The 21,755-nt window shown below is 68.9% G+C and overlaps 3 protein-coding genes and 3 pseudogenes across 3 annotated transcripts; 1 reads left to right on the top strand and 5 right to left on the bottom strand.

Annotated features, from left to right (window-relative positions):
• Nucleotides 1-111: 111 nt before the first annotated feature.
• Nucleotides 112-947, bottom strand: LOC119140192 (annotated as a pseudogene).
• A 4-nt stretch (nt 948-951) lies between these two features.
• Nucleotides 952-5,935, bottom strand: LOC119140191 (annotated as a pseudogene).
• A 481-nt stretch (nt 5,936-6,416) lies between these two features.
• On the bottom strand, nt 6,417-9,764 carry LOC119140190 (annotated as a pseudogene).
• Nucleotides 9,765-10,009: 245 nt separating this feature from the next.
• LOC119139935 (dynein regulatory complex subunit 2-like) lies at nt 10,010-12,768 on the top strand. Its single transcript, XM_037370774.1, has 9 exons — nt 10,010-10,075; nt 10,305-10,450; nt 10,546-10,713; nt 10,782-10,951; nt 11,094-11,232; nt 11,340-11,537; nt 11,607-11,825; nt 11,915-12,067; nt 12,190-12,768. The coding sequence occupies exons 2-9, from the start codon at nt 10,316-10,318 to the stop codon at nt 12,529-12,531; spliced, it is 1,524 nt and encodes a 507-aa protein (XP_037226671.1). The 5' UTR covers nt 10,010-10,075; nt 10,305-10,315; the 3' UTR covers nt 12,532-12,768.
• Nucleotides 12,769-12,827: 59 nt separating this feature from the next.
• FKBP11 (FKBP prolyl isomerase 11) lies at nt 12,828-15,585 on the bottom strand. Its single transcript, XM_037370769.1, has 6 exons — nt 15,440-15,585; nt 14,919-14,984; nt 13,463-13,550; nt 13,314-13,347; nt 13,146-13,216; nt 12,828-13,061 (listed from the first exon to the last, which is right to left on the bottom strand). Exons 1-6 carry the CDS (start codon nt 15,551-15,553, stop codon nt 12,844-12,846), a joined length of 591 nt encoding a protein of 196 aa, XP_037226666.1. The 5' UTR covers nt 15,554-15,585; the 3' UTR covers nt 12,828-12,843.
• A 2,000-nt stretch (nt 15,586-17,585) lies between these two features.
• On the bottom strand, nt 17,586-21,238 carry LOC119139933 (ADP-ribosylation factor 3). Its single transcript, XM_037370772.1, has 5 exons — nt 21,126-21,238; nt 19,992-20,162; nt 19,771-19,881; nt 19,518-19,642; nt 17,586-18,552 (listed from the first exon to the last, which is right to left on the bottom strand). The coding sequence occupies exons 2-5, from the start codon at nt 20,137-20,139 to the stop codon at nt 18,391-18,393; spliced, it is 546 nt and encodes a 181-aa protein (XP_037226669.1). The 5' UTR covers nt 20,140-20,162; nt 21,126-21,238; the 3' UTR covers nt 17,586-18,390.
• Between the last annotated feature and the right edge of the window lie 517 nt (nt 21,239-21,755).

Here is a 21,755-nt window from a genome sequence, read left to right as displayed (position 1 = left end):
CAGCCCTGCCTTAAAAACCAGCACGCCAAGCCCAGCACGGGCCCCTGCCCCCAAAAAGCCTCTGGCTGTGGGGAAGGTGGGGAGGGGGAGGTGGGAAAAGAGGGGGGACATTTGGGACAGTCCCAACCCCAGTCTCTGCTGTCGGCAGTCCTGGTTGCACACAGGGGGTTGGGGGCGGGGGGCTGGGAAAAGAGCAGCCAGAAAAGTCCTGGCACCCCCCCGACCCTGCTGGTCCCACCATCCCCGCTGGGGTGACCGGGGGGGGGCCACAGTTGCGGGGACTCAGGCGAAGATGGTTTCCTCCCGCCGCTTCTTGGCTGAGGATGGTGCCGGGTTGTGCTGAGCGTCGGGGTGGTTGGCCAGCTCGGGTGGGCAGGATGAGACGGGCTCTCCAGGATGGCTTGCTTTCAGGTGTAGAAAACGGTGGAATCCTCCTTGGTGAGGAAGGTGATGGCCTACGCCGCTCTTCCCCCGCTCGGCCCGTCCGCCCCGATGCGGTGGATGTAATCTGCAGGGGGGTCGGGAGGGGGGGGGGAGGGGGCGTCAGGCAGGGCCTTGTTCCCCTCCGAAGCCGTAGACCCCCCCAAACTCACCTCGATGTTCTTGGCCATGTCGTAGTTGACGACCATGGAGACGTCGTGGATGTCGATGCCGCGTCCTGCCACGTCGGTGGCCACCAGGATGTCCTTGGCTCCGGCCTTCAGGTTGGAGAGGGCGAACTCCCGCTGCTCCTGGCCTTTGCCACCGTGCAGGGTGCAGGCGTGTGTACTGCGGGAGGAGGCGGGCGGGGGTTAACGGGGGGCGCTCAGAGCCACATCACCGGGGTCCCCAGGCAGAGATGGGGGTGCAGGGGCTCCCCCCACACCCGCCACAGCCAAAGTAGGGGAGCTCAGGCCCAGCCCAGCACTCACCCCCATCTTCTCCAGGGACTTTGCCAGCACGTCGCAGCCCCTTCTTCTGGTTGACGAAGATGATGATGGGTGGGTCGAAGCCCTGTTCCAGGATGGCCAACAGCTTCTTCCTGTTGCAGAAGAGGACAGTTGGGTGAGGAGAGGCTTAGATGACCCACAGGAGCTCCTTTGCTCCCCAGAGCCCCCTCCACAACTCCCTCACCCTCAAATCCCCCAGAGCACCCCCAAGACCTGCTCTTCTCACTCCACCCGACCCCCACCGGCCCCCTCCTCACCTCTTCTCCGACTCCGACATGAGGAAGACCTTCTGCTCCACCCGCTCATGGGGTTTGCCGGCGGAGCCGATTGTAGACCACGGCCGGACGACGGAGGTAGCTGCGGGCCAGGCGCTCCACCGCTGGCGGCATGGTGGCCGTGAACATGACGGTCTACGAGAAAACAGGGCGGTGAGCGACGTCCCCTGTGTGGCAGGAGCGTGGCTGCCATTCCCATGGCTCGTTCTCCAAAGCCCTCAGCCGTCCCCTCTCCACGCCGTGGACCACGCTCAGCCCAGGGGGGGCACCCACCCCCCCTCCGGGCCTCCTGCCTGCACCCACCTGTCTGTACTTGTGCTTCCCCGACTCGAAGTTGGCCAACATTTCTCGGGGTCCTCAGCCTCGTCGGTGTCGGGTTTTTGGTTGGTGACGGGCATGTGCTCCAGGACTTTGCACATCAGGCTCAAAGCCCATGTCGATCATGCGATCTGCCTCATCCAGCACTACGTAGGTGCAGCGGCTCAGCACTAGGTACCGGTTCCCAGCACGTCGATGAGACGGCCTGGTGTGGCAATGACGATCTGGGGGAGACGGGGGGGGGGGGGGCACAAGGAGGGTTGGTGGGCACAGCCCGGGCTAACTGCTCCCCTCAGGTCGTCCCCCCCAGGGGCTAACACTCACCTCGCAGCCCATGCGAAGGCGGAAGCCTTGGTCCTCGCGGAGATGCCTCCGATCACGGCCACCGTGCGGATGCCCAGAGGCTTCCCGAATTTGATGGTTTCCTTCAATCTGCTGGGCCAGCTCACGGGTGGGGGCCAGGATGAGGCGTAGGGACCCTGGTCCGATTCTTCAATCTGCGGTGTTGGCAGGGGATGGCAGCGTCACCCAGAGTGCCACGTGCCCCCTGTCCCGCAGCGTCGCCCACCTCCCCTGCCCCATCCCACCCACCGATCGATCTTGGGCAGGGTGGTGATCCACACCAGCAGCGGGATGGAAAGCCGCCGTTTTACCGCTACCGGTCTCGGCCACCGATGATGTCACGGTTCTGCAGGCCGATGGGGATCGCCTGGCGCTGGATGGGGGTGGGCTCCTGGGGAGGGAAGCAGCAGGTTTGAGAGCAGAACCCCTCCTCACACCCCCAAAGACCCGACCCCAAGAACCAGCCCTTTTCCCCTCCACCCAGCTCCCCCGAGGGCCATCGGGGTTCGCTGGCAGAAGCCCCCCCACCCCGTACCCACCTTGTAGCCACACTATCGATGACCTCCAGGATGTGGGGGGCAGGGAGGAGTCCTTCCAGGAGCGGATGGGGTTGGGGATCTTGCCCCTTGGTGGTGATGCTGTAGTCCTCGCGGAATATGCGCAGTCCCTGTCTGTCATCTCATCGAGTTTTTTCTGGGACCAGTGCCGGTCGTCCCAGCGCTGCTTGGCCTCCTTCTTCCGCAGCTTCCGCAGCCGAGCCCTGGGTGGGGGGTGAGGAAGGGGGGCAGGGCTCACCCTGTGCCTCGGGGGAGGCTGGAATTGTCCTCTCACCCATCCTAAGAATGTGCTGCAGCCCAAAGCCACCCCCAGCTCTACATCCCAGCCAAGAAGAGCCAGCCAGGACCCCGGACACCCCTCAGCACCCTCCCAAGCCCCCCCACGTGCACTCACTCCTCCTGCTCTTCTCCTCCAGCGTCCGCTTCTCCATCAAGTCCCCATAGAAGCGCGACTGTTCCCGTTTCTGCTGCTTCAGGTCATCCCTGCGATGAAGCCCGGCCCAGCAGCTGCACTTGGTGTCGCTCCTTGTACCTAGAGCAGGGTGGGAGCGTCAGGGGCATGGCTGGGGGTGCCCACACCCCCCCCCCGGGGCACCCCTCAGCCCCAGGGGCACCCCAGCACTCACAGGGGTTGTAGTCAATGGAGGTGTCTTCCGACGCATCCCACTCGAAGACGAACTTGCGGTCGTTCAGGTGCCGCGTACGTCTCCGCTTCTTCACTCCTCCCAGGTAACGCTCCTGCAGGAGGCGGAGGATCAGCGGGGAAGGAACCTGAGCCCCCCCCCCAGCTCACCCACCCTCCCCCTAGCCCAGCCCTCAGCGCTACCTTGATGGCATGGAGCTCTTTGCTCTTGTCTTCTCCTCCCGGATCTTCTGCCTGCCCTCCTCGTCCTCTGTGCCGTTGGTCTCCCGCTCCATTCGCTCCCGGCGCTCCCTGCGCTCACGCTCCTGGGGGTCTTCTGGGGAACAGGGGAAGGGTCTCAGAGCCAAGCACCCACACCTAGGGTGGGGGGGTCCCAGGGTCCCAGCCTCTTAGAACCAGGAAAGCTATGGCGGGGACAACACCTTACCAAGCATCTTCCTCCCCATCTCCTGGAACTGCTTCCTCTTCTTCCTCTCCTCCTCCAGCAGCCGCTGACGCTCCTCCACCTCCTGCTGCCGCCGCCGCAAGGCCTCGGCCTCCCGCTCGCCTTGGACAGGAACTTGGGCTGCGACAGGAGAAAGGACGGGCTCACACTGGGCCTGGCTGCGACCCCCTCGCTGCTGGGCTGTCCAGGAGACATACTCCCTCCCCCCAAATCCATCCCGTCACAGCACGGGAGGCTCCTACCTTGGCTTCTGCCTCCTCTTCAGCCTTCTTCTTAGCCAGCAGCTCCTCCAAGGACAGCGGCTGGCCTGCAAACGTGGGGCCGGACCGTCAGCAGCCCCTTTGCCTCACCAGAGCGATCCCCCTAAGAGTTCCCAGCCAAGCCCCCTCAGCCCCTTCCTCACCTCTCCCTTCTTCAGGGCATTCTCCTCCTCCTCCTCCGCTTTCCGTGAGTCCCGCTCCTTCCGGGACTTCGAGTCTTTGCCCCTGCTCGGGGACAAGCTTCCCAGCAAAACAAAGAGGAATCAAGCACCGAACGCAGCCCCACGGTCACCCCACTGACCGGGGAAAATCCTGCTCTCGCCCTACAATGCTTCCTACAGAAAACAGCCCTGGGGTGCTTATAGAAGAGTATGACATGCCCTCCCCCCCGCCCCCGAAAAAAAATGGGGCTCACCTTGACCGCTTCCTGTCCTTATCCCGCCGGTGCCCATCTTTCTCTCGGTCCCGGTCCTTCTTGCTCCGGTCCCGATCACGTTCTTTGTGCCGGCGATCCCTGCAAAGTGGGGCAGTCACGGCGCGGCCCCAGCCCAACCACCTGCACCCCCCCCCCTTTGCAGGGCCGTCACAGACAGGCAAGAGCGACAGAGCTTTTCCTAAAAAACTGGGGGGCCCCCATAACACCCCTCACCTCTCTGTCGACTTGGACCGGGACCGGGATCGTGACCGGCTGCCTCGTCTTCTATCCCGGGACCCGGTGCCGCTTCCTGTCCTTGGAGGGGGACCCCTTGCGGTCCCGGTCCCGTTCCGGTTCCCGATCCCGGTCTCGTCTGGGGACTCGTGAGGTTTCCTCTCCTCCTTGGCAGGGGATGCGTCCCGGTCCTTCTTATCTGCTAGTTCTCCGGCCCATCTGTGGGGCAAAGGATCAGACAGAGTGAGGGACCGGGGGGGACCTGGGGACAGAGCAGGGAGGGCTGGGGAAGAGTCGGGGACAAGCACAGGGGTCCTGGGAGGGTGCAGGGGATCCAGGGGGGGCCCAAAGGGGCCTGGGAGGATACAGGGGACCTGGGGAGGGAGCAGGAATGGCTAAGGGAATGGGGAGGGGGGGGGGCACTAGGGGACCGGGGGGGGGCTGGGGTACCCAGGGGGGACTGGGGAGAGCTGAGAGACCCAGCGAGGGCACAGGGGACCTGGGGAGGGTGCAGGGGATCCAGGGGGGCCAAGGGGGCCTGGAGGATGCAGGGGACCTGGGAGGGAGCAGGAACGGCTAAGGGTGTCGGGGGATGGGGGGGGGTGGGCACAGGGAACCTGGAGAGGCTGGGGGACCCAAGGGGACCTAGGGAGGGCACAAGGGACCTGGAGAGGAAATGGGGAGGGCCTGAGGGAGTCAGAGGGGGGGGGACCCAGGGGGAGTCCAAGGCGATCTGGAGAATATGCAGGGGGGCTGGGGTGGGAGCAGGGAGGGCTGAGGGACCCGGGGGGTTGCAGAGGAGGCCGGGGGGGGTGCAAGGAGGGCGGGGGGACCGGGGGAGGGGGGGGGGAAGGGGCGTTGCAGAGGACCCCGGGAGGGAGCGGAGAGGGCTGAGGGACCCGGGAGGAGTGTGTGCAGAGAGACCCCGGGAGGGAGCGGGGAGGGCTGGGGGGACTCGGGGGGGTGCAGAGAGACCCCGGGAGGGAGCGGGGGGGCTGGGGGGACCCGGGCAGGGCTGCGGGCCCGGAGAACCTGGAATCAGGCCCTGCCCCGGCTGCCGCTCGGCGCCGCGGTAGCGGGGCCCTGCAGCCCCACCCGTGGGGGGGGGGGGGGGGGGGGAAGGGGGGGCGGTCCCCGGGATCTTCCTGCCGGTACCCCCCACCCCGCCGCCCCGCGCTCACCGCCGCAGGCCCAGGCCTCAGCGCCGCCCCACCGCCGCCGCCATGTCCGCCGGGCGCCGCGGGGCACGCCGGGAGGCGAGGCCTCCCTCCGCGCCGCGACTACAACTCCCAGCAGCCCCCGCGCCAGACCGCAGCACCGCCGCGCGCCCCCCCCAGCCCTTGATCCCTCCGCCCGGGCCCCCCGACCCCTCCACGCTGGGGGGGGGGGGGCGTGGGGTGTGTGGGTTAACCAAGCAGAGCCTGGGGGCAGCAGGAAGCCCTGGGGGGAAGCTTTTAGGGTGACCAAGACACACACCTCCCCCCCCCAGGGACTTTGCCCTCTGCATCAGCACCCATGGGTGACAGCACATGTCACTGTCACCCCTCCCTGCTGGAATGGAGGGGGGGGGGGGGGAAGGGGTACCTCAGCGCAAACCCCCAACACCCACCCCACCCACCCCCAAATACAGGCTCACCACCCACCCCCAAAGAGAGGAGCAAACCTGCTGCACGTGGTGGGTGTTATATTCCGATAATAAATAAGCTTTTAATAACACTGACCATGGAACAGAGACATTCTCCCCCCCCCCCCCCCAAACACAGTCCATTAAAACAGCCCCCCCCCCCCCCCCCCCCCGGCCCCCCCCCCCCCCCCACTGGGGTCCCAGGGCCAAGCAGCAGATGAGGGATGGGGTGGAGGGCAACAGGATGCAGCTGGGGGTGGGGGGGCTGGGGAAGAGCTGTTAAGCACCCTCCCTGAGCCCACCCCCTCCCCCCCCACCCCCCACCCACAGCAGCTCCTGGGGGGCTGCCCCCCATACTGGGAAGGCGGGGGGGAGGGGAGAAGCAGTGTGATGGGAGGGCAGCAGACACCCCATCCTCCTTGGGGGGAGGGAAGGGGGGGCTCTAGGGCCCTGTCCAGCCCCCACCCCACTCCGGGGACTCAGGGGGGGCTGGGGCTTTGAGAAGGGGGTTTCACATCCCCCCAACCCCCTTCACATGACTGAGCAGCTTTTTGCTTTTTCCTTCTTGAAGGCGGAGGAGATGAGCTCAGAGCGGGCTGGGCAGGTGCAGGAGTCTCTTGGAGAGGCTGCGGGGGGGGCTTTTGGGGGGCTGCGGGGGGGCTTTGCTGAGGCAGATGCCGGACCGGTCCGGAAGATGCTATGGACGCTCTTCTCCGAGGTGAAGGCCGAACACTCCAGGTAGCTCTCTGCTCCCAGCTGCCTGGCCACCGCACAGCCCTGCAAGCCAACCCAGCGTCAGGGTGATGTGACACCCCCAAAACCCCCCCCCCAAAGGACCCCCCAATGCCGCGCCCCACCCCCCCCACCCCCCAATACCTGCTCATAGGAAATGGGTGCCTGCTTCTGGTGGGAGAGCTCCATCCGGGTGCTCAGGTCGTCCGCAGGTCTGTCTTGCAACCGGATGAGCAGCACCCGAGTGTTGGGGCAATAGTCCAGGATCTCCGTCTTCCACTAAAAGGTGGGGGGGGGGGGGGGGCGCACAGAGTGGGTGTCAGCGCCAGGGGACCCCAAACCACCACCCCCTTGCCCCACAGAGGGGCCTTAACCCCCCCTCCATCACCTTCTTGGACGCACTGTCCAGGGTTCGGGGCGGCTGATGTCGAAGCAGAGCAGGACAGCATCCGAGTCGCTGTAGCAGAGGGGACGCACGTTGTCGTAGTAGGGAGAGCCTGGGGGGGGGGAGAGAAAAAAAAGGAAAAAAAAAAGGTGGGGGGTCATTGCACAGCACCCCCACTTCTGATGGACCCAACCCCCCAGGCTGGAGGGGCTTGCAAAGGGGCACAGCCCATTGTGCCCAAGACGGGGGGGGGGGGGCACACAGCTCTAGAGCCCCCCAAAATGCCACCTCCGCTCCGTGCAATTCATTAACATCATCATCGCCCCTAACGAGGCAGCAGGAAATAGATCCCGCGGTGTTTATATAACAACCCCCCCCCCCATGTTGGGGAGCCCCACCAGCAGGGAAAGGGGGGGCGCAGGCAGCTGGGATGCAAGGAGGGGGGGAGCTGCCACCCCCACGGGGTCCCCAGGGCCACCAGCATCACACTGGGGACTGCAGCGGAGGCGCTGCATGAGGGGTGTGGGGGGGCAGTGGGGCACGCCCCCCCACCCCTTTCAGGTGTGGGGGGTGATTGGGGTGCCCCCCCCATCACCGCCCCCGACCCCGAAAGGCCTCGGAGGGGTTTTGCAGCCAGACGCTCCGTGCCTGGAATAGCAAAGAGGCTGCGCCAGCGCATCGCCATAGCAACGCGGGGACCGCGGGTGGCGGGGACCCCCCCTCCAATGGGGGGGACACTGCAGCACCAGGGCAGGGCTACCCTGACCCCCCCACCTTGCCCCCCCCCCAACCCTTCAGGGGTGCCCAGGGAGGGGCAATACCAGGATGCCCATCACCCCCCTCCCCCCCCAATCCGCAAGCAGCCCCCCAGGGAGGGTGCAGGGGCCCTGGCACCCTGTATCCTACCTGGGGGGGCTCAGAGTGATGTGGGGGACCCCCCCCAGGACGGGGCATAGCCCTGTGTACCCCCCCCAGCCTGTGTCTGTGCCCCCCCTCCCCAGGCCAATCCCCAGGGACTCCCTGGCAGCCAGGCACCCCCGTGCGCCCCCAGCCCCAGAAATCTGTGTGTCCCCCCCCCCCCCCCCCGGGGAAGCCCCCCCATGTCCCCCACTGCGGCCACCAAGTCACACCCCCCCCCACAGCGCACCCCATTGCAGGGCTCCCTCTCCTGCAGCCCCCACCCCGAGACCAGAGCTGGCCCCCTCCCCGGTACCGGAAGGTTGCCCTCCCGCGGGTGCATGCGCCCCCCACCACCTCCCCGGTACCGGAGGCTTGTCCCCCGCCCGGTGCATACACACATCCCCGGTACCGGAGGCTTGTCCCCGCCCGGTGCATACACACATCCCCGGTACCGGAGGCTTGTCCCCCGCCCGGTGCATACACACATCCCCCGGTACCGGAGGCTTGTCCCCGCCCGGTGCATACACACATCCCCCGGTACCGGAGGCTTGTCCCCCGCCCGGTGCATACACACATCCCCCGGTACCGGAGGCTTGTCCCCCGCCCGGTGCATACACACATCCCCCGGTACCGGAGGGTTGTCCCCCGCCCGGTGCATACACACATCCCCCGGTACCGGAGGGTTGTCCCCCGCCCGGTGCATACACACATCCCCCGGTACCGGAGGGTTGTCCCCCGCCGGTGCATACACATCCCCCCGGTACCGGAGGTTGTCCCCCGCCCGGTGCATACACACATCCCCCCGGTACCGGAGGGTTGTCCCCGCCGGTGCATACACACCCCCGGTACCGGAGGTTGTCCCCCGCCCGGTGCATACACACATCCCCCGGTACCGGAGGGTTGTCCCCCGCCCGGTGCATACACATCCCCCGGTACCGGAGGTTGTCCCCCGCCCGGTGCATACACATCCCCCGGTACCGGAGGGTTGTCCCCCGCCCGGTGCATACACACATCCCCCGGTACCGGAGGGTTGTCCCCCGCCCGGTGCATACACACATCCCCCGGTACCGGAGGGTTGTCCCCCGCCCGGTGCATACACACATCCCCCGGTACCGGAGGGTTGTCCCCCGCCCGGTGCATACACACATCCCCGGTACCGGAGGGTTGTCCCCCGCCCGGTGCATACACACATCCCCGGTACCGGAGGGTTGTCCCCCGCCCGGTGCATACACACATCCCCCCGGTACCGGAGGGTGTCCCCCGCCCGGTGCATACACACATCCCCCCGGTACCGGAGGGTTGTCCCCCCGCCCGGTGCATACACACATCCCCGGTTTACCGGTAGGGTTGTCCCCCGCCGTCATCCACACATCCCCGCCCCGGTACGGAGGTGTCACCAGCAGGCTGAGCTCCACCCCGCTGCTCCTCGCTGGCAAACACGCCGTGTAGTTCTCAAACACGGTGGGCACGTACGTCTGCAACGGCTACCGAGAGCGTCAGCGCCCGCTCCCGCTGCCGGTCCCCGGGGGTCGGTGCCGGTTCCGCTCACCTCGGGGTAGCAGTCCTGGCCAGCACCTGCAGCATGGCCGTCTTGCCGCACTGCACGTCGCCCAACCAGCACCAGCTTGCAGCGGGCCGGAGCCGCCGGTACCGGCCTCCGCTCCCGCATGGCGGCGGCGCAGAGCGCGGCGCCTCCGCCGCCTCCCGCCCGCCGGCCCCCGCGCCCCGCCGCCGCCAGCAGCCCTTATATACCCCGCCGACGCCGAGCCCCGCCCACGGCGGCGCCCTCCCGCCAATCGCCGCGGAGGTTAGCGCCATGCCGGCCAATAGCGGAGAGGCGGGGGGCTGCCGGGTTCCGGCCTTTGGGGTGCGAGGCAGCTCCTCCAAGCTAGGGGGCGCCTGTCTGGTGGCGGACGGAAGTGTGACCCTGTTCCCGCCCCAGACCGGAAGTTGTGGTTGCCAGGAGACCGGTGGGACGCTGGCCGAGGGGCCTGGGCGTGTTGGGGAGCGCGACCGGTACAAGGACGGAGGGGGTGGAGGCCCCGTGGTGCGGGAGGGGGCGCTGAGGGGCGGGGGAGGAGCGGGGGCAATGGGGCCTGGGGGTTCCACAAAGCGGGGGGTGCCTGGGGGGATCCAAGGAGGGGGAGATGAGGTGGGCAGGGGGAAACGGGGCCTCTGGGGGCCCTGGAGGGGCCGCAGCCGGGACCCCGGGGCACCCCCCTTACCCCTCACACCGTATGCCCAGGCCCAGCCATCATGCCAGGGAAGCGCGGCCCGCAGGGGGCAGCCCCCATAGCGGCAGAGGATGCTATCCTGCTGCTGCAGAGCCAAGCGCTGGCTGAGGAGGAGGCGGCCAAGAAGAAGGGGAAGATGCTCACCCGATTCCTGAAGGTGCATGGGGGGCCGGGGGCTGCTTGGCAGCATGTTTCCCCCCCCACGCCGCCCAGCCCCTCTCCCCCTCCCCACTGCTCATGCCCCCCCCCCAGGACAAGCTGGCCAAGGAGGAGCACAGCAGCACCCTGAACCTCCGCAAGCTCAACACACAGTGGCGGGCGGTGCTGCGGGAGGCCAAGGCCAAAGAGCTGCACCAGGACATTGAGATACTCAGCCAGACCTTCACACGGGTGATGGACTGCAAGGACAGCGTCATCGAGGTGAGCACAGGGCTGGCGGGGCAGGGACAGTGGCTGGAGCCCACCCGTGACCCCCCCAACCTCTGCAGTCCCTGGCCAAAGACCTGGAGGAGGCAGAGGAGCAGCACGCCCATGCCCTGCGCGGCCACCTGCACAACATTGACTGCCTGCTGGAGCTCCAGCGCTGCCGCCTGATGTGCCTGGAGGAGGGGTACAATGCCCAGCTGGAGGCCCTGAAGATGGAGTTTGAGGCGGAGAGGTACGGGACTTTGAGACTGAAAGGTGGAGAGGGACAGCAGTGGCACTCGCTGGCTGTCCTGCCCAGGTGCTGAGCCCTCTCACGGTGCAGCTGGGACCACTGTGGCTTCCCTCTGTCAGCAGCTGCCCCACATTTTCCCCAGGAGGACCATCCTTGAGCAGCACGAGCAAGAAAACTGCCACCTGCGGGATGTGGCGCTGGCTGTGGAGCAGAATCACGCCAAGAACACCCACGAGGCCCTGCTGAATTTCCAGAGCGCCCGAGATGACATCAAAAACAAGGCACGGGCAGGGGGAGGAACCGGCGAGGAGCCTTTTAGGGCATGTGAGCAGAGCATACCGTGAGGTTTGGGAGGCGACGGGTCACCCGTACCCGTGTCTGCCCTCAGAGCCTGCAGGAGAAGCAGTACAGCCGCGTGCAGCTGGGTGGGAGGTTGGAGGTGCTCTGGGAGCAGTTCCAGAAGGCCATGCAGAGCTACACGGAGGCCACCAAGCACCAGAAGATTGCTTTTGAGGCGCTGAAGCAGAAGGATGAGAAGAACTCCAGGGAGATAGAGATGCAGGCAAAGAAGCTGCAAAAGCTCCAGGTGGCGGCTGGGATGGTGGAGGGAGTGGAAAGACCCCCGTCCCGCTGCTCACGTTTCACCTGTTCCCAGGACTTGGTCACAGCCACCAAAAGCCGGATCGCGGCTCATCTCCGGGAGAGTGAGGAGCAGAACCGGCGCATGCGGGAGGAGAAGGAAAGGGTCCTCGGGCAGCTCCAGGAGCTCCGGAGGGAGCTGAGCCGGGCCAGGGCTAAGGCACACAGTAGCCTGGCCAGGCTCGCCGTGCAGAGCGGCGCTGCCCTGAAGGTGCTGGTGCGGGTGGTGAGGAAGGTGAGGCCGGCGGCCCGTGGGCAGGGGGAGCACCAGAGAGGGGTACCACCATCCCCTCCCGCCCTGCCCTCTCCGATATCCCTCCCCAGGCTGAGCGCATCCTTCGGCTGGCTGAGATGTGCCGCAGGCTGGAGACGGAGGAGGAGAAGGTGCTGCCGTTCTACTCGTCCTCGCTGGCGGAGGGGGAGCAGCGGGACACCCGGCAAATCCTGGAGGAGACGCCCGCAGAACCCCTGGCTCAGGTGAGGAGGCAGCGCTGGGATCCCAGGCACTGCCACTGGCGTGTGAGGATCGGGATCTGGTCTTGGTGATGATCTGGTTGGCATGTGGGGAATCCCTGCCCTCCTCCCTGCCTCTCGCCCAGGCCATGCGGGACTACGTGGGGCTGGAGCGCTTCTGGCAGCGGTTCAACAAGGTGAAGCTGGAGGAGAAGGCGCTGGAACGGGAGCAGGTGGTGCTGAGCCAGAAGAACCAACATCTGCGGGAGCTGCTCCGGCAGTACCTGGCAGGGATCTCTGCCAGCGAGGAGGTGCTGGGTGAGCCCAACCCCTTCCTCGCCGTTGAGCGCAAGAGCTGCATCCCCAGGGACTTGCCCCATCCAGAGGGGGGCTGTGCACAAGGTCATCAGGGTGCTGCACCCCCCGACAGCCCCTCGGGAGGGGATCCCGGCTGGGACCCCATCCACGGCTCCGCCAGCACCAGCTGACAATGCCTCCCCCCGCAGAGCAAGGCCTGGGGACACCGCAGAGACTGCAACTGCCCAGATGTGCCGTAAAAAGCGCGAAATTGTGCCCAAAACTGTGCTCCGGGGTCTTATTTCTGGGACCCACTGAGTTTTGTCAGGGCAGGCGTGGGTCTGTCGCCTCCCACCCTGGCGTCAGCTCCTCAGCCACACCAAGGTGACGCTGGCGGAGTGGGCCGGGAGCTTTGAGGGTGCTGAGCCCCTTCCCCCTCTTCTGTCCCCCACACAGCCGGGCAGGGCAGCCACGGAGCAGCCGCGGATGCCGAGGGGAAGACTTTATTTTTTTTTGGCTTTGTTCCTCTTCTCCTCCTTCAGCTTTTTCTTGGAGAGCTTGGGGCTGCTGGCCTTGCGGTAGAGGTGGTACCCAATGAGCCCCAGCAGCGCCGGCACCAGCCCCAGGCACAGCAGCGGCAGCACCTCGTTCAGCACCTTCTGCCAGTAACTGGCCCGGTATAACCCGACCAGCTCTACCTCGAACCGCAGCACCGCGTCGCCTGGGATGGGTGGGAACAGAACCTCAGTGGGGGGCTGCGGGGGGCTGGTGGGGACCCCACGGGGACCCCAAGGGCTGCGCTTACCTGGGATGGTGGGAGGGGAGCCCCGTTTGCCGTAGGCCAGGTGAGGGGGGATGATGGCCCTCCGCTTCTCCCTGCCGCGGCAAGAGGCCATCAGCGCCGGTGCCCCGTGGGGCCAGCCCCACGCCAAACCGTTGGGGGGGCTGCTGCCCACCCCCTCGCCCCACTTACCCCACACACATGTCCAGCAGGCTCTGCTCCAGGCCTGTGAGGAGAAGGGGGAGAGGGTGAGGGGGGCTGGGCTGGGGGCTTCCTACAGCCCACCTTGGCCTGGCCACAGCCCGGTTAACCCCCGCGCCCCCCCCCAGCCCCCCACTCACCGGGGATGACTTGGCGCTTGCCCAGCTCCACCTGGAGCGGGTCCCGGCTCAGCGAGGTGTCGATGATGCGGCCATCCTCCAGACTGCCCTGCGGGGTCGGGGTCACGGTCACCCCTGGGGCCACCTCTGGGGTCACCCCTGGGGTCACCCCTGGGGCCACCTCTGGGGCCACCCCTGGGGTCACCCCTGGGGCCACCTCTGGGGCCACCCCTGGGGCCATCCCTGGGGTCATCTCTGGGGCCATCCCTGGGGTTATCTCTGGAGTCACCCCTGGGGTCACCCCTGGGGTCATCTCTGGGGCCATCCCTGGGGTCATCTCTGGGGCCATCCCTGGGGTTATCTCTGGGGTCACCCCTGGGGCCACCCCTGGGGTCATCTCTGGGGTCACCCCTGGGGCCATCCCTGGGGCCACCCCTGGGGCCACCTCTGGGGCCACCTCTGAGGCCATCCCTGGGGCCACCCTTGGGGCCACCCCTGGGGTCATCTCTGGGGTCACCCCTGGGGCCATTTCTAGGGCCACCCCTGGGGTCATCTCTGGGGCCACCCCTGGGGATGCAGCGGCGGTTCTGCCCCGGGGTTGTCCCCATACAGGTCCTTGCATCAGGACAACTGGCACACTGGTGCTGATCCCAGTGTGGTCCCCCCCCTGGGGACATCCCCATCCTGCTCCCAGTGCCAGGGCTATCTCAGGATAATCCTTGTGCTGGTCCCAGTGCCAGTCTGTGCCCATACCAGTGCCACCCCCATGCCAGTCCCAGTGTCACCCCTATGCCAGCCCAAGTGCCACACAGGGCTCGCCCCAGGGCTGCCACCACGCCTGTCCTAGTGCCGTCCTCATGCTCGTCCCACTGCTGTCCCTATGCCGGTCCCAGTGCCACCCCAGTGCTATCCCCATGCCCACCCCAGTGCCACACTGATGCCATCCCTATTCCCTCCCCAGTACCACCCCATGCCCTCCCCATTGCCACCCCACTGCCATCCCCATGACACTCCAGTGCCACTCCAGTACCACCCCAGTGCCAGCCCCAGTACTACCCCTATGTCTGCCCCAATAGTACTCCAGTGCCATCTCAGTGCCATCCCAATGCCTGTCCCACTACCACCCCAGTGCCACCTCGGTGACATCCCAATGCCTGTCCCAGTACTGTCCCCATGCCTGCCCCAGTACCACCCCAGTGCCAACCCTATACCCTCCCCAGTGCCACCCCGGTGCCATCCTGGTGCCTGCCCCAGTATCACCCCAGTGCCACCTCGGTGCCATCCCGATGCTTGACCCAATGCCACTTCGGTGCCATCCCAATGCCTGCCCCAGTACCACCCCAGTGCCACCCCAGTGCCACACCAGTGCCGCCTCGGTGCCCCCGGGCCCCCACGCGGGTGCCGGTGCCGGAGCCCCCCCGCCCGCCCCCCCGCCCGGCGCCGCGCAGTGCTGACGTGTTCCTCCCGCCCGCCGCACCGTGTAGTGGATGTGCACCGTGTCCCCCGGCGCCGACAGCTCCGTACAGCCCTCGGGGGGGGGCACCTGCAACGGGGAGTCACGGGGGGGGGTCGGGACGAGCCCCCCAGACCCCCCGGTTTGGGCTCCGCGCACCCCCCGTACCCACGGGTCCCTGGAGCGCTCCGTGAGCCGGACTCCCCCCCGGACCTTCCCGTCCTCCCGGTGCTCCGTGCTCCACCGCGGCAGCCTGGTCCTCCCGGTGTGTGTCCCCCCGCAGCCGGTGGTCCCGGTGCCCCGTTCCTGCCGGCGCCCACCCCCACCCCCCACCATCCCGTTCCTCCCGGTGCACCGTGAGCCCCCCGCCCAGGCCGGGCTCCGCGCCGCCCCCGGGGCAACAGCACCCCCCCAGTGCCCCCGTTCCCCGCCGCGCCACCGGTGTCGTCCCCCCCCCGTCCCATCCCAACTTCCCGTCCAAGGGGTCCCCGGTGGCCGGTGCGCCCCCATCCAGCCCCGGTTCTCCGGTTCCCCCCGGGGCTTACGAGCGTCTCCAACCGCAGCCCCCGGGCACCGGTTTCGGTTTCGCTCTCGGTGGCGCGGGCGGGCGGCGACGGCAGCAGCAGCGCCAGCAGCAGCAGCGTGGCGGGGGACGGCATGGCCGGGCTGGCGGCGGCGGCGGCGGCGGCGGCACCGGGACCGCCCCGGCCCGGCCCCCGGGAGCTCCCCGGGCCACGCCCCCGGGTCCCGGCCACGCCCCCGGGTCCCGGCCACGCCCCCGCCCCGCGGGCCCGGCCACCCCCTCGGTGCGTGGGGACACGTGTCCGTCCCGGCTCCCGGTACTGCCGGTCCCTGCCCGGTGCTGCCGGGCTGAGCTGGCCGCCCCTGCCCACCCCGGCGGGGAGAGGGGGGGGTCTGGGGGGGGGGGGGCGGGGGCGTCCCTGGGGCACCGGTTGGGTGCAGCACCCGCTGTCCCGGCGCCGGTGGGACTCGGTACCAGCAGGCGGCAGCAAAGCCTGGGGAAACCGGCACCTACCCGGGTCCAGGACACCCCCCCAGCACCCACCCGGGTCCAGCACCTACATGGGTCTAAGACTCCCCTTCCTGGCACCCACTTGGGTCCAGCATTTTTCCCCAGCACCCATATGCAGCCAGGACCCCCACCCTGGCACCCAACGGGGCCCAGGACCACCCACCCAACACCCACCTGGAGTAGCACCCTCTTCTGGCACCCACCCAGACCCAGAACCCCTCCTCAGCACCCATCTGGGTCCAGGACCCATCCCTGACACCCACCCAGCTCCAGCATCCTTCCCCAGCACCCATATGCATCCAGGACCCCCACCCTGGCAACCAATGGGGCCCAGGACCACCCACCCAGGCCCATACACCCTTTTCCAGCACCCATACAGGTCCAGGACTCGTCCCCAGCACCCACCTGGGTCCAGCACCCTTTTCCGGCACCCACCCAAGCCCAGAACCCCTCCTCAGCACCCATATGAGTTCAGGACCCATCCCTGACACCCACCCAGGTCCAGCATCCTTCCATGGCCCCCAGTAGGTGCAAAGCATCCCTTCCCTTGGCACCCCAGCACCCCTTCCAGCCCCCCCCCAGCGCGCAGGCCAAGGGCAGCTGAGCCTCTCGCCAGCCCCGTGCTGTGCCGTGCCATGCCATGTCGTGCCAAACCTGCCCCAAAGCCCCCCGCCCATCCCCGTGCCTGGGGGGCGACCAGCCCCCAGGGAACACAGGGAGCAGCCCTGGCTCAGGGTGGGGGGCTCACACCTGCACAGCGGGTGTCACCCTGGCTCCCTCATCCCGTGCCGGTGGCGCTAGCCCTGTGGAGGGTGGTGGTGGCCACGTCGATGGCGATGTCGGCACAGGCCCTGGTGCAGCTCCCGGACGACGGCATCGGCACGCCGGCCCCACCGGTGCACCCACATACCAGCCCCGGTTGCCGAGAGGTGGGGAAGCCGGGCTGGCGGCTGGGGGCCGGGGCACTAATGGGATTAGGGCCACCGGGTCAGCGCCGAGCTGGCCCCCGCCAGACAAAGCCGCTGGCCCAGCCGGTGGGAACGCGACGGTGCTGGCACCGTGGCTCCCAGCCCACTGGGGAACCCCAGTTACCCCCACCCCAGCCCCCGCCCCACGAGGAACCCAAGCAGCCAGCGCCGTACCCCGGCTCGGTGTCACCGGCATGGGGCTGGGGGTGCTGGGGGTCCTGGGGGCCCACCGCCCACCCCCCCCCCCAGGCACCAACCCAGAGAGGACATGGGGATGGGGGCAGCAGCGCTGACCCCAAATGGGACTCAGCTGGTCCCCTGGCCCATGGAGGGGGGGTGACACCGGGGGGCTGAGCCCCACTCGCGCCCATCCCAGCGCTGGCACCGTCCCCACGCCCCGGCTGGGATTAACGCTAATGGGATTTACCATTTCATCCAATATTCCCCTAAAGATGAGCCTGGGAAGGGGGAGCCCCCCCTCGCCCCCCCGCCAGCCCCCCTCGCCCCGCTAAGCTCTTTCTAATTAAAACCAGCCCGCGGCTGTCCATCACCGTCCCCCCTCCACGGGACCCCCGAGCTGGGGGGGGGGGGTTGGGGGGGAGCTGCAGAAGAAGAGCCGTGGGGCAGCGCTACATAAAACATGTTTAATATCCAAGGGGGGGCCAGGGGTCACCCACCGTCTCAGGCGCGGAGGGAGGGGGGGGGGGGGGGGCAAGTACACACGTCCCTGGACGGGGCAGAGCCGCAGCGACACGTCACACCAAGCACAGACCGGGGGTATAAATACGGTGCCGAGGGGGGGGGACACAGTACGGGGCCATCGTCCATCCGTCCGTGAGGGGCAGGGACATACAATCACTATGCTGGCATGGGATTGGGGTGCAGGCACCCGGGGGGGGGGGGGCCCGGACAAGAGGGGGGGACCACGGGGGTCCCAGCAGCCCCGTGCCTCCCCCCCTGTGAGGGTCACGCTGCGGGGAGGAGACCTGCCTCGAAGTGATACGGGGGGGACCGGGGACGTGTGGGACCCCCGGGGGGTGGGGTGGGGGTGGGATATGCGGGGATGGGAGGGAGTGCTGGGAAGGGGGGGGGGGGGGTGTATGGTCCCAAATGCCCCCTGCGGCCCCGCTGCCCCCACATTTGGTCCAGAGGAAGGCGAGGGGTGCGGGGACATGCACAGGGATGGGGTGCCCCAGCACGGCCCCCCCCAGGCAGGGCAGCGCCAAGGTGGCCCCCAGCCCCCAACCCACTCCCCGGGGCCCTGCCCCCCGCCCCCCCCATACATTATATAGAGCTATATTTCCACGCACGCACACACGAGATCCGAGGGGGAACCGAGGAGACCCCAAAAAAAGGCGAAAAACCCCACAGCAACCGGTGCCAGAAGAAAGCAAAATCCAACCGGGGCGGGGAGGGGGCGGCCGGGGGGGGGGACCTGGCACGGCCCCGGGGGGGCGGGCCGGGGGTACGGGGAGGGGGGCCGGGAGCCACCCGCTCACTTCTTGTTCTTGAGCTGGTTGGCGAGCCAGTCGAGCCCCTCGTAGAGGCCGTCGCCGCTGGTGGCACAGGTGGCCTGGATGTACCAGTTGCGGTGGCGCAGGGAGTGGAGCCCCAGCTTGTCCGTGATCTCCGCCGCGTTCATGGCGTTGGGCAGGTCCTAAAGGGGCAGGGGGAGGCAAGGTCACGCGCCCGCCCCCACGGCACGGGGATGGGCGCCATCCCGTCACCAGGCGGGGGACACCAGCCCCGATGCCACGAGGATGGGCGCTATCCCATCACTGGGCGGTGGGCACCAGCCCCGATGCCACGGGGATGGGCGCCATCCCGTCATCAGAATGATGGCACCAGCCCCGATGCCATGGGGATGGGCACCATCCCATCACCGGGCGGGGGGCACCAGCCCTGATGCCACGAGGATGGGCGCTATCCCATCACCGGGGGGGGCACCAGCCCTGACACCCTGGGGATGGTCCCAGTCCCACCCCAGACCACCAGCCACCAGCCCTGACACCCCGGGGATGGTCCCAGTCCCACCACAAGCCACCAGCCCTGACACCCCGGGGATGGTCCCAGCCCCACCCCAGACCACCAGCCACCAGCCCCGACACCCCGGGGATGGTCCCAGCCCCACCCCAGACCACCAGCCACCAGCCCCGACACCCCGGGGATGGTCCCAGCCCCACCCCAGGCCCCCAGCCACCAGCCCCGACACCCCGGGGATGGTCCCAGCCCCACCCCAGACCACCAGCCACCAGCCCTGACACCCCGGGGATGGTCCCAGCCCCACCCCAGGCCCCCAGCCACCAGCCCCGACACCCCGGGGATGGTCCCAGCCCCACCCCAGACCACCAGCCACCAGCCCTGACACCCCGGGGATGGTCCCAGCCCCACCCCAGACCCCCAGCCACCAGCCCCGACACCCCGGGGATGGTCCCAGCCCCACCCCAGGCCCCCAGCCACCAGCCCTGACACCCCGGGGATGGTCCCAGTCCCACCCCAGACCACCAGCCACCAGCCCTGACGCCCCGGGGATGGTCCCAGTCCCACCCCAGACCACCAGCCCTGACACCCCAGGGATGGTCCCAGCCCCACCCCAGGTACCCCCCCTCTCCCCAGACCCACCTGCTTGTTGGCAAAGACGAGGAGGACGGCGTCCCGCAGCTCATCTTCCGCCAGCATCCGCATGAGCTCCTCCCGCGCCTCGTTCACCCTCTCCCGGTCGTTGCTGTCCACCACGAAGATCAGGCCTGGGGGCGGCGAGCGGGCGCTGCTGGGAGCGCAGGACCCGGCCAGCCCCACCACCACCCCGCTCCCCAGCGACCCCCCCCGCCTCCCCTCCTCCCACCGCAGCCCCCCGGGGTGGGGGGGAACCTACCCTGGGTGTTTTGGAAGTAATGCCGCCAGAGGGGCCGGATCTTGTCCTGCCCACCCACATCCCACACGGTGAAGCTGATGTTCTTGTACTCCACCGTCTCCACGTTGAACCCTGCGGGGAGCGACAGCGGAGGGAAACTGAGGCACGCGGAGCCGCCAGCCCCCTCCCCAGGAGCCGTGATGGGGTGGGGTCCTTGCCCGGTGGCCCCCCCCGCTGCACACCTATGGTGGGGATGGTGGTGACGATCTCCCCCAGCTTCAGTTTGTAGAGGATGGTGGTCTTCCCGGCGGCGTCCAGCCCCACCATCAGGATCCGCATCTCCTTCTTCCCGATCAGGCTCTTCAGCAGGTTCCCGAAGATGTTGCCCATGGTGACGGAGCCGAGGCCGGATCCTGCGGGGGCACGGGGCAGGTGCTGGGGCGGGGTGGGAGGTGGGGGGGGGGCGGCCCTGAGAACTGCGGGGAGGGGGGCGGGGGGGGGCGAGCAGGCGGCGCTGTAGGGCTCCAGGGATTCCCCGTGCTTCAGGGGGGCTGTGGGAATCGGGGATCCCCACGTTACGGGGGGATGCGGGGCTCTGAGGACCCCAAGCAGGGGGTCTGGGATGGGGCCACATGCTCCCTGTGTGCGGCTCGATATGGGGGGGCCATGCTGGGGACCCCCCCCCCCACGCTGCACCCAATGAGGGGACAGGCCAAAGCTTTGCGTGGGGGGAAACTGAGGCACGGATCCCAGCCCTCCTCGGGGGGGGGGACGGACGCAACACAGCCCCCACCCTGGCCCTGACACCCCCCCTGCGCCCCCCAGCTCACCCACTGGCCCCCCCCCCCGGAGGGGAGCCCCCGCCGCCCCCCCGCTCCGCAGCCCGCCCCTCCCGCCCCTGCGCTGCCGCCCACTCCCGCCCCCCCCACCCCCCCGCAGCCCCTCGGCGCGACGCCCCCCGAATTCACTGCGCCCCCCCGCCCAGGACCACAGCATCCCCCCCCCTGCTCTCCCTGCGCCCCTCCAACGCACCGCCCCCCCCCCCGGGGGAATTGCATCCCCCCTCAAATCACCGCCCCCCCCCGCCGCATCGCCCCCCGCCCCCGCCCGCCGCACCGCCCCACGGCCTCTACCCGCCCCCCCGCTGCACCGCACACCCCCCCCCGAGCTGGGATGCTGCCCCCCCCCCTCCCCGCACCCCCAATGCACCCTGCACCCCCAAACGCACCGCAGCCCGCGACCCCCCCCCCCGGTGCGGTATCCCCCCTCCACACCCCCCCCGGGTGCAGCGCACCCGCCGATTCACGGCGCCGCGGGCCTCCCCCCCGCCCCCGGGCGGACACCCCCCCCCCGCCCCCCGGCGGCCCCCCCCGCACCTGGTGCCGGTGCCGGTGGCGCCCCCCGCCCGCAGCTGACTCTGCACCGCTCCCGCCGCCGGAAGCGGAGGCCCGATCGCGCCGATCTCGCGAGAGCGCCCGGTGCCGGCCCCCCCCTCTCCGCCGTCGCCCCCCCCCCCCCCGTCCCTCCGCCTCGTTTCCCGCACACACACGCCGCACCCCAACCCCGCACCGGGCCCGGGGGCGCGCGCAGGGATGGAGGGGGGAGGGGGGCCCGCGGAGCTCGCGAGAACCGCGACACGTTTCCATGGCAGCGGTTGCAGCAGTGCGGGGGGGGCTGCACTGGAGGGGGGGGCTGATGGACCACCCCCCCCTCAAGGCGCCCCCCCCGGTAGCAGAACCGGGGCATAGCAGCCCCGTCCCGGGGTGTGTGTGTACATGGGGGGGGGGGGGGGCTGTATTTCCCGGGGGGGCGAGGACCCCAATAACAGCACGGGGGGCTCAGTGACCCCCTCCCCCCCCCCGCCCCGGTGCGGTACCGGCGGTACCGAGGCTGCCCCGGGGCTCACGGGGCCGGGAAGGGGCCGGCGGGGGGTGCGGGGCACCCCCGGTTTCACACATCCCCCCGGCTGTCTGTCCGTCCCTGCTCGGTGCGGCAGGACGGGAAAC

The sequence above is a fragment of the Falco rusticolus genome, chromosome 19 (assembly GCF_015220075.1).
Source record: "Falco rusticolus isolate bFalRus1 chromosome 19, bFalRus1.pri, whole genome shotgun sequence".
NCBI lineage: Eukaryota > Metazoa > Chordata > Aves > Falconiformes > Falconidae > Falco > Falco rusticolus.
The sequence above is the reverse complement of the archived record's forward strand: the minus strand, read 5'-3'. Positions and strand labels throughout refer to the sequence as shown.

What these genes read in the sequence shown, in the direction of transcription:
- LOC119139935 (XM_037370774.1), top strand. Translation starts at nt 10,316, where the DNA reads ATGCCAGGGAAGCGCGGCCCGCAGGGGGCAGCCCCCATAGCGGCAGAG. An exon ending in TGGTGCGGGTGGTGAGGAAG is followed by an intron (nt 11,826 to 11,914) that starts GTGAGGCCGGCG and finishes ATCCCTCCCCAG; the next exon opens with GCTGAGCGCATCCTTCGGCT. An exon ending in CCGCAGAACCCCTGGCTCAG is followed by an intron (nt 12,068 to 12,189) that starts GTGAGGAGGCAG and finishes CCTCTCGCCCAG; the next exon opens with GCCATGCGGGACTACGTGGG.
- FKBP11 (XM_037370769.1), bottom strand. Translation starts at nt 15,553, where the DNA reads ATGCCGTCCCCCGCCACGCTGCTGCTGCTGGCGCTGCTGCTGCCGTCG. An exon ending in CAAGCGCCAAGTCATCCCCG is followed by an intron (nt 13,348 to 13,462) that starts GTGAGTGGGGGG and finishes TTCTCCTCACAG; the next exon opens with GCCTGGAGCAGAGCCTGCTG. An exon ending in CTGCTGGACATGTGTGTGGG is followed by an intron (nt 13,217 to 13,313) that starts GTAAGTGGGGCG and finishes TTGCCGCGGCAG; the next exon opens with GGAGAAGCGGAGGGCCATCA.
- LOC119139933 (XM_037370772.1), bottom strand. Translation starts at nt 20,139, where the DNA reads ATGGGCAACATCTTCGGGAACCTGCTGAAGAGCCTGATCGGGAAGAAG. An exon ending in TTACTTCCAAAACACCCAGG is followed by an intron (nt 19,643 to 19,770) that starts GTAGGTTCCCCC and finishes CGCCGCCCCCAG; the next exon opens with GCCTGATCTTCGTGGTGGAC. An exon ending in TCGTCTTTGCCAACAAGCAG is followed by an intron (nt 18,553 to 19,517) that starts GTGGGTCTGGGG and finishes CTGCCCCTTTAG; the next exon opens with GACCTGCCCAACGCCATGAA.